At 52.4% G+C, this 9,847-nt stretch overlaps 1 protein-coding gene across 3 annotated transcripts in view; it reads left to right on the top strand.

The window, feature by feature from the left end:
• The first annotated feature begins 274 nt into the window (after nucleotides 1-274).
• Nucleotides 275-9,847, top strand: part of COL26A1 (collagen type XXVI alpha 1 chain) — a 165,371-nt gene continuing 155,798 nt past the window's right edge. For all 3 annotated transcript variants that reach the window (XM_043456419.1, XM_043456417.1, XM_043456418.1), the window contains exon 1: nucleotides 275-669. In XM_043456419.1, coding sequence (XP_043312354.1) covers nucleotides 512-669 — 158 coding nt within the window. In that variant the 5' untranslated portion in view covers nucleotides 275-511. The remainder of the gene's footprint in view (nucleotides 670-9,847) is intronic.

Raw genomic sequence — 9,847 nt, 5'->3', positions numbered from 1 at the left:
AAAAATGGGAATGGCACCACCTAATACAGACAGCCATGCTGTAGGGATAAAGCCACGTTACCCAGGTGAGCATGCCCGGAACAGGGTGGGTGCTCCAGAAGGCTTGCGACCTGAAGAAGGTTTGGCTGGGAGCTTTCTAAAGAGCTTGTGTGCGGGGACCCAGGCACAAGGTCTGGCTTTCGGGGCGCGCGGCTCCCGGGACCCCCAGCGGAGCAGGAACCCCGCCCCTCCCGCCCCCCTCTCCCGGCTCGGCCTCCACTGCTGCCTCCTCGGCCCCGGACCGCCGAGGGTTAATGAGAAAGCCCCACGCCCCCTTTGACGGCGCAGAGCCCACCTCGCCGAATTTGAAAAGGCGGCCCTGAGAGGCGTGGGCGCCCCCCAGGCACTTCCAGCTCGGACCCGGGCTCAGCTCGCTTGTAGGCGCGTTCGCTCGGCTCCGGCGGGGGCCGCCGGTGCGCTGCCGACAGTCCTCCCGCCCGGGACTCCGGGTCCCAGCGGGCTGCCGCGCAAGATGAAGCTGGCTCTGCTCCTGCCCTGGGCGTGCTGCTGCCTCTGCGGGTCGGCGCTGGCCACCGGCTTCCTCTACCCCTTCCCGGCCGCGGCCCTGCAGCAGCACGGCTATCCTGACCCAGGCGCCGGCTCCCCCGGCAGCGGCTACGGGGGCCGCCGGTGAGTAGCCGGGGGGTGGGCGGCGGGCCCGGGGGGCTCGGGGAAGCCGGGGTCTGGAGGCGCGCGGGGGTGCGGGCTTAGGGGCTGCGGATCAAGGGGTTGGGGGGTTGGGGGCGCGGGCGGCCGGGGCTGGGGACGCCGGGGGTCGAGAACTGGTGGCCTAGGGACTCGGGGCGGTCCGGGGCTGGGGGCGCGGAGGTGGAGTTTGGGGCTTGGGAGGGTGGGATTGGGGGCTGGGGGCGCAGGACGGTCGAGGACTGGGGGGCTGAGGACATGGGGTGATCGCGTGCTAGGGGCACAGACTGTGGGGGCTGAGGGCGCGGGGCCTCGGGACCGGAGGTGCGGGGCTGAGACTGGGGTGGTCTCTGGCCGCGCCCCCCACCCCCGCTCCTTCGTTTCCTTGCTCTCCGAACCTTCGCCCCTTCGGCTCCCGAATCCGAGCGGAGGCGGCTCAAACCTGCGGCAGGGGTGCGCGGAGGGGGGCGACCGTGGCTGGCTGGGGCTCGCTGGCCCAGTTCCTGCAAGTTCACCGGCTCACGTGGCTCCGCCGCGCTCACCTGCGCGGCCGCGGCTTTGTGTTGGGGAGCAGGTTCCCGCGACGCCAAGGCCTTGCATCCGGGCCCCCCACTCGCATGCCGGCCGCCAGAGACACCGGAGGGCCGACTTCGTCCGGCCTTTGGGGCTGGGCCCGCGGAGCAGCCTGGGCTGCGGCTCCCCGGCCGTCCGGGGAACGAGGACCCGGCTCGGATCGCAAGAGTCGGCGGCGGGCTGGGAGAAGGGAGCTGGGTTCCCGAGCCCGCGGTGCCGGGACCCCCCCGCGGCCACCTCCTCCGCCGGCAGGTGGCGCTCTGGCCACCCCAGGAAGGTTCGGGCAGCGTCTCCTCAATCCATGATTGAATCCCCCCAGAAAACGCGTGAGCCCTCGAGTAGAAGTTGCCAAGTCTTTTCGTTTGCGCAGCTCGCTCGAATTTAGCCTTTCCCATTTATGACTGGCACAACTGTGTTACCGTTCTTGAACACATCCTGCGTTGGTGCCATCCGTCTCTTTTGATCCTAAAACCACGCCAGGGTTAGCTATTAGAATATCATATTGTCTTTTCTTTAACCGAGGAAACATGGGCTCTGAGAGAGGTCCCCAGGTTCAGCGGCAACTCAGGACTCACCTCCTGTCTTCTTTCTCCAAATCCTGTGCTTTCTAGGGTACCACGGGGCTTATTGTTTGCGGGGCTAGGCAAGAAGCGACAGGTCCTGGTTCTTTTGTCCTCCTTGGTGTTTACCAAGCCTGGCAGGGCTACCAGGGTGAATTCCGGCAGCGCCTTGTATTGAGGAGACCGGGATGTTTTGTGTCGGTACACTGCACGGCTAGTTCAATCGGTTCTCAGAAAAGCATATAAAAAGTACTTCTGGAAAATTTTGCATGCAATTTTATTTCCTTCATTTTGTTTGGAAATGCTCCCCCAAGGCTTTTATCAGTATTTTTCTCCAAACACCCAGAGTAGTGTGGAAATCTGCACACTTCCATAGGAGAATATTTTAAAAACTAAGTTTTTCAAGTTGAAAAATGATATGTTTAAGATCTCACTTATGAAAAATTCAATCTATATGTAGATATATATATATATATATATATATGTATACAACTGGTAATACTTAATAATACTGTGTGTGCTCAGTCATGTCCGACTCTTTGCAACTCCATGAACTGCAGCCTGCCAGGCTCCTCTGTCCATGGGATTTTTCAGGCCAGAATACTGGAGTGGGTTGCCATTTCCTCCTCCAGGGGATTTTCCCCACCCAGGGATTGAACCCACCTCTCCTGTGTCTCCTGCTTAAGCAGGTGGATCTTTTACCACTGTGCCACCTCGGGAACCTGTATAAAGTTGGTAGGAAACCATTTTTGGCAGTTTCCTGTATGGAGAGACCTGGCCTTGACCAGGTCCTAAGAGAGAGTGAAAGAGAACTCCCATTCCCTCCACCCCCCTCCTGGCTCTGTCTGCTTGTGTCTTGTTTGCATATTTGTATACCCAGGTCTTACTTTTGTAATTCAAAAGTGTGTTTGTGTGTACTGGGGGTGGGGAGGGAGGTGGAAAAGGCTCCTACAGCCTGGACTGTGTGTGCTGAGAGGGACCAGATGGGAAGTCCATGCAGGGAGCCGGTGAATGGGGGATGCGGGTTCTGGCATTTGGTAGATTGGAACTCGGGGACTTCCAGAGATAATTTGGAAAGGATGGTTTTGGCACAAATAAAAAGAGTCCCCAACAAATGTCATCTCGCAGAACTCTTTCTACCAGGATGGGAGCAGGGAGAAGGTGTATTAAGTTCAGGGACGAACTGGATGAATGTGTAGAAAATGGGTTTCCAAATGGGATACTGGGAGGTGTTAAGGAGGCTTGGGGCAGGTTGAGGTAGATGCTTTGGAGCCTGACTGAGCCTTTCCACCCAAAGGCCTGTGTGGGCACTGCAGGCGTGAGATTCGGGTCTGGGCGAGTTGTGGGCTGGTGTCACACAGTCCCGAGTCTGATTCACTCCAGAAGCAGAAGGCTTGGGGACAGCGTTTGGCACCCGGCTCTTCACAGTGCTGGCCTCTGCTTGGCTCCAGCATGTGTTTATAGTGGCTTGGTTTCAGTTGATGGGCAGGATGACAGGGCTATTTCTTGACAAGTGGTCTTCTCTTATTTCACCGTTATTGGTCCTGTGTTCTCTTTTCTCTGTGTGTATATGTGCCTGTGCCTGCCCTCCTGGACTGGGCATCTGGGTCTGACACGTTCTGGGTGCATCTTGCTTTTTACACAGGGATGCTCTGCTCTGGTCACCTCCATCACAAGCCCAGCGTGGGCCCCTCTGATGAAGCTATTTTGGCAGAAAGAAGAGGACATCAATTCCTTAGAGACCCATTTCCAGTAAAATCTTGCAGCCCTGTGTTTGGGCCACTAATGACTTTTGTCAGCCACAGAGGGTTCAGATGCCAAGTAAAAGCTAAAGGGAAATATAACATTAATTGACCGGGAGGGTTGCATAAGGATGGAGCCCCCAGCTCCACACCCTAGTCCTTCCATTGTACCTGAATAAGGCTAACACGTTGGTGAAGCTCTTTGAAGTGAAAATGAAAGCCACTCAGTCGTGTCTGCCTCTTCATGACCCCGTGGGCTATACAGTTCAAGAATTCTCCAGGCCAGAATACTGGAGTGGGTGACTGTTCCCTTCTCCAGGGTGTCTTCCCAACTCGGGGATTGAACCCAGGTCTCCCCCATGGCAGGTGGTTTCTTCACCATGGGGCCACCGGCATGTGTATTTCATTCTTCTTCCTGCCTCCCTCCCTGATCCTCCCCTCCCTCCCTTTCACAGATGGTGATTAGATGTCTCATCTGTTGTCACCTCCTCATCTCTGTATCCAACTCTAAAGGGTCCAACACAGCAGTGAGTGATCAGAGTGTGAGGAGTGAAAACCAGAGAAAGGGCCCCTCCACCCCATTCTGGATGCACAGTTCTCAGCTGGGGAGGGAGAGGTTTTAATTTGAATAAGAGTTTTAATATTCATTCTTGGAGTGAGAATGTTCTACTAAGAGAAACCAGAAGAGTGGTGAAGATCTGCCCAGATTTTAGGCAGAGGAAGGAATGAATACACCCACAGAGTGGGGTCATGGGGCAGGGGTGAGGGACAGAGTTGCTTTTGCTTCTGCCCTGAAGAATGGCTCGCGTTCCATAAACCTGTTCCTTCTGTACAGGGTGTGAGGCTTGGGAGAGGACAAAGGGAGACCACATGCTGAATGTCTACCGGTTACACAGTAAGCTAATGGACGGTTAAATAAGTAGGTTTGATCTTCCAACCTTGATGAGTAATTACTCCGTATACTCAAAGGTCCGGATCGTCAAAGCTATGGTTTTTCCAGTAGTCATGTACAGATGTGAGAGTTGGTCCATAAAGAAGGCTGAGCGCCAAAGAATTGATGCTTTTGAATTGTGGTGCTGGAAAAGACTCTTGAGAGTTCCTTGGACTACAAGGGATCAAACCAGTTAATCCTGAAGGAAATCAACCTGGAAAGCCAAGTCCAAAGAGGAATTCTCAGATACTTTAGAATTTGCTGCTCTGGAAAATGGTGGTAGGAGGAAGGCTTCTCATGGACCAACTGTCTTCACTGCCTTTTTTTCTTAAACTTTTTGGGAGGGAGGCCTGGTGTGTGGCAGTCCATGGGGTCAGAAAGAGTCGGACAGGACCGAGAGACAGAACAACCTCTCCTTTGTTGTTTGGTCACTAAGTCATACCCAACTGTTTTCGAGGTCATGGACTGCAGCACGCCAGGCTCCTCTGTCTTCCACTGTCTCCTGGAGTTTGCTTAAATTCATGTCCATTGAGCTAGTGATGCTTTCTAACCGTCTCGTGCTCTGCCACCCTGTTCTCCTTTTGGTTCAGTCTTTCCCAGCATCAGGGTCTTTTCTAATGAGTGGGCTCTTCACATCAGGCACCCAAAGTATTGGAGCTTCAGCTACAGCAACAGTCCTTCCAATGAATAGTCAGGGTTAATTTCCTTTAGGATTGACTGGTTTGATTTCATTGCTCTCCAAGGGATTCTCAAGAGTCTTCTCCAGCACCACAACTTGAAAACATCAATTCTTTGGCATTCAGCCTTTTTTATGGACCAACTCACTCACATCCGTACATGACTACTGGAAAAACCAAAGCTTTGACTAGATGGGCTTTTGTCAGCAAAGTGATGTCTCTGCTTTTTGATATGCTGTCTAGGTTTGTCATAGCTTTTCTTCCAAGGAGCAAACATCTTCTAATTTCATGGCTGCAGTCACCATCCACAGTGATTTTGAAGCCCAAGAAAATAAAATCTGTCACTGCTTCCACTTTCCCCCCCTTCTGTTTGTCATGAAGTAATGGGACCAAATGCCATGATCTTAGTTTTTTTAATGTTGAGTTTCAAACCAGCTTTTTCACTCTCCTCTTTCACAGTCATCAAGAGACTCTTTAGTTCCTCTTCACTTTCTTCCATTAGAGTGGGATCATTTGCCTATATGTGAGGTTGTTGATATTTCTTCTGGCAATCTCGAGTCCAGCTTGTGATTCATCCAGCCCAGCATTTGGCATGATGTACATCACTGACTCGATGGGCATGAGTTTGAGTAAACTCCGGGAGTTTGTGATGGACAGGGAGGCCTGGCGTGCTGCGATTCATGGGGTCGCAGAGTTGGACACAACTGAGCGACTGAACTGAACTGAACTGAACTGAACTCGGCATATAAGTTAAATAAGCAGGCTGACAATATACTCCTTTTGCAGTTTTGAACCAGTCAGTTGTTCCATGTCTAGTTCTAACAGGAGGCAGTGACCAAAATTATCCTCTTCTTTAAAAGAAGGCTTTTCCCCTTCTGCCATTAACTTGGTGAAGAAGGCCAGTTGTCCTCTAGGATCCCAAGTTCTAGACTTGGCTGGCTACTCCTGAGTGGTGTAAATAATTTGATCCACTATCCCCTGTATCTCATCTATATTAGAGATTAGGTGTGAATGCTTGATTAGATTTAGGATCTTTTATTTGGGAGAATGGGGGAGGGCAAGAATGCTTCATAGTTGGTCCGGTGGATCTTGTTAGATCATGTGTTATGGATTGAATGTTTATGTTCCCTCCACCCCCCAATTCATATGTTGAAGCCCTAAATTTCAATGTGATGGTATTTAGAGGTGGGGCCTTTGGAAGATAATTATGAAGATGAAGATTTAGATGAGGTCATGAGAGTCGAGTCCCCATGATGGGAATAGTGTCCTTATAAGAAGAGGAAGAGAGACTAGAGTACCCTCTCTCACTTTCCCTTCCCATGTGTAGACACCGAAGTCGGCTGTCCACAAGCCAAAAAGATAGTCCTTATCAGGAACTGAATCGGGCACCTTGATCTTGGACTTCCCAGCCTCCAGATCTGAGAAATAAACGTCTGGAGTCTAAGCCACTCAGCCTATGGTATTTTGATAAGGCAGCCCGAGCTGACTAGTACTGGTGGACATGACTTTTTTTTCTCCTGGAGAATTGGGTTTTAAACCTCCACCAGAATACCACTCTCTACAGGTCCCCACTTCTTCCTCTCTCTTTTCTTCTCAATTCATTTTGAAGAAACTAGGCCTTGATAACATTCTCCTTGTTTAAGGTTTTGTTGATTATAGGGTTTCCCCGCTGGCTCAGTGGTAAAAAAAATCCGCCTGCAATGCAGGAGACTTGTGGGAGACGAGGGTTTGATCCCTGGGTCAGGAAGATCCCCCCGTGAAGAAAATAGCAACCCACTCCAGTATTCTTGCCTGGAAATCCCCATGGACAGAGGAGCCTGGTGGGCTGCAGTCCATGGGGTCACAATGAGTAGGACATGACTGAGCAACTAAGTCTTATCCAGAGGTGGTGTACTAGTTATACTGTTCTGCACTTAGCTTCGTTGTTTCACGATGGACTGTGGAGATTGCTCTAGATCAGGGCATAGGTAGCTTTCTGCATTCATTTTGTTTTTCACAATTAAAAAATTTGTGGTTAAAATTTTTTTAGCTACATAAACCATAAAATTTACCATCTTAACCATCTTGAAGTATAGCGTTCAGTGGTATTAAAAAGGTTGAGTGTTGTCTACCCGTCACCACCATCCATCTCCAGAATGTTCATCTCGCCTGCATTCATTTTTGTAGCCCTATAGTTCTTGGTGGTGCCCACGACTGTAGTTTTTTTCAGCGAGTCCCCTGCTAATAGACATTGTGTTATTCTAACATTTTGTGTCACATGTAATGCCACAGTAAATAGCCTTGTGAGTCATTCATTTCATATTTTTAAATTTTTTTAAAACACTTTATTTTATTTTTGGCTGTGCTGGGTCCTCATTGCCGCACAGGCTTTTCTCTAGCTGCGGCGAGCGGTGGAGACTCGAGTTGTGGGGCGAGGACTTCTCATTGCAGTGGCTTCTCTAGATGCTGCACAAGCTCCAGGGTGTTTGGACTCAGTCGTTGTGGCTCCCAAGCCCTAAGGCACAGGCTTAGTAGCTCCCCGGCATGTGGGATCTTTGCAGACCAGGGATCGAACCCGTGTCTCCTGCATGGGCAGGGGATAAGCCGCTCCACTAGGGAAGCCCTCATTTCATATTTCTGCCAATGCCTCTTTAAGATACATTTTAAAAAGTGGGCTTTCGGAGTGAGAAGGTAAATACATGCATAATTCTGCCAGATTGGATCATAGAAGTTATACTGTTTTGTATTCCCATCAGCAGGTTTTTCTTGGGGTGTATTTGAAGATGACAGTTCAGTGATGCTGGGTCAAAATGCCCTTGGGGAGGGGATGAAAACGGCCTTCCCTGGCCAATACCCCCTGTCAGCTCCGCCCACCCCTCACATTTGTGAGGTCACAGATGGAAGGCTGAACATTTTATGTCTAAATGTTTAAAAGATAGAGTGGGCTTCCCTGGTGGCTCAGATGGTAAAGAATCTGCCTCCAGTGCAAGAGACCTGGGTTCGATCCCTGGGTCAGGAAGATCCCCTGGAGAAGGGAATGGCAACCCACTCCAGTATTCTTGCCTGGAGAATCCCATGGAAAGAGGAGCCTGGTGGGCCACAGTCCATGGGGTTGCAAAGAGTTGGACACCGAGGGTCTAAAACTGTAAATCGTTAAAATAAATTCTGTCATTGACCTTGACAAACACACCCTCTTAATGACCTGGGGGTGGGGGTTGGGGCTCACGTTTAGAAATCTTGCCTCCGTGAATTTTGTGCGGGGACTTGGCGGTGCAGGAAAAACCACCCTTGTCTTCCCTCCTTGTGCCCTGGATACCTCACCCTGGTCTGGCCTCACCCACACACCCTGGACACTCCTGTCCATCCAGCCCGCCACCTGCTTCTCACCCAACCACTGCCAGCTGGCCATATCTCCTGCCTGAGTGTGTCTGGGGAGGAAGTTCTGGACTCCTGGGTACCCACACTTGCTTTCAGGGGGGCTGTGGGCTCTGGGGGTCATACCCCCTCAGCCCCATGGTCTCCTTGCCCTGTGGGGTGGGATGTGGCCAGAGGGGGCCAGCTTGGGGCTGCAATAGCTCACTGCCTAGGATGGGGCTCCTCTTGCCCAGGTTTAAGGCAGATCTGGGGGGATGTGGAGTGAGTCTTGGGGATGGAGCAAGGATGCATGTACCCCAAATCCTCAAAAGTTGGATGGCCTTTCCCCAGATGACCATGGCCACAAAAGGTTGCGGTGACTGAGCTAAGCTGTCTGTGTCCAGATATTCCCGTCCCATGCCTCTCTGCCTGGTCCCCTGTTAGACTGTGAGGGCCACAGGGGATGTCACCTGCCTGCTGCGGGCCTGGGCCAGGGTCAGGAATAGGGTCGGACCCTGCCAGTTGTGCAGAGTGAACCAGATCGCATCCACCAAGGACCCGCTGAGGCTGTGAATTCAGAGCGGATGCGGGTCCTGCCAGGGGTCACTGTGCAGGCGAGTGGCATGGGACACGCAGTAGCTGGGAATGAAAAGATCCAGAGATGACGGGGAGCTTCTGGGAAGGAGGGTCCAAGGTGGCTCACAGGGATTTTGTTCTGGCTCTTTTAGAAACACATCTGTATTCTGGCCTGACCTTCAGAGCCTTTACCGATTTTCACGCTGTTCTAAGAAGTGACAGGATGGAATTCAAAACTTGTGACTGCTTTTGGTTTTAGAAACTCTGTGGCCAGTCAAGGTTTTGGAAAGGGTCTGATCCCTGATATGCTGACAGTGCTGGACCTGGGCTATTTCTTCCTTCTTCGCCCGGGCCTCCCACCTGCCTCCCTCCCGCCGGCTTCTCAGGCAGGGCCCTTGGACCAGTGCAGGGGCCCAGGTGCAGTGCCCAGCAGGGTCCACACTTGGAGTTCAGTGCTTTATGCTTACTGTCGCCCACTTGTCAATACTCATAGCCTTGAACGCGTGCTTTGTAAGGGAAGTCTGATGGGACCGTGAGGCAGCAGGGACTTGATCCTTAGCGCTGACCATGACCCACCTCTCAACGCCTCCTGCCACCTCCCTGGTGTTTGTTCTCCGCAGCCCACTCCCCACCCGCTGGCACCCCAGGTCCACCTGGCCGCCCCCTCTTCACTCCTGCGCAGTGACCACTGCCTCCCTCTGCCTCTGGCTGGAGCCTGGATGTGGGCTCCGAGAGGGCTGGGATCGGGCGCGTGCACCCTGTGACACCCTG

The sequence above is a fragment of the Cervus canadensis genome, chromosome 32 (assembly GCF_019320065.1).
Source record: "Cervus canadensis isolate Bull #8, Minnesota chromosome 32, ASM1932006v1, whole genome shotgun sequence".
NCBI lineage: Eukaryota > Metazoa > Chordata > Mammalia > Artiodactyla > Cervidae > Cervus > Cervus canadensis.
This window is presented reverse-complemented; position numbering and strand designations above follow the sequence as displayed.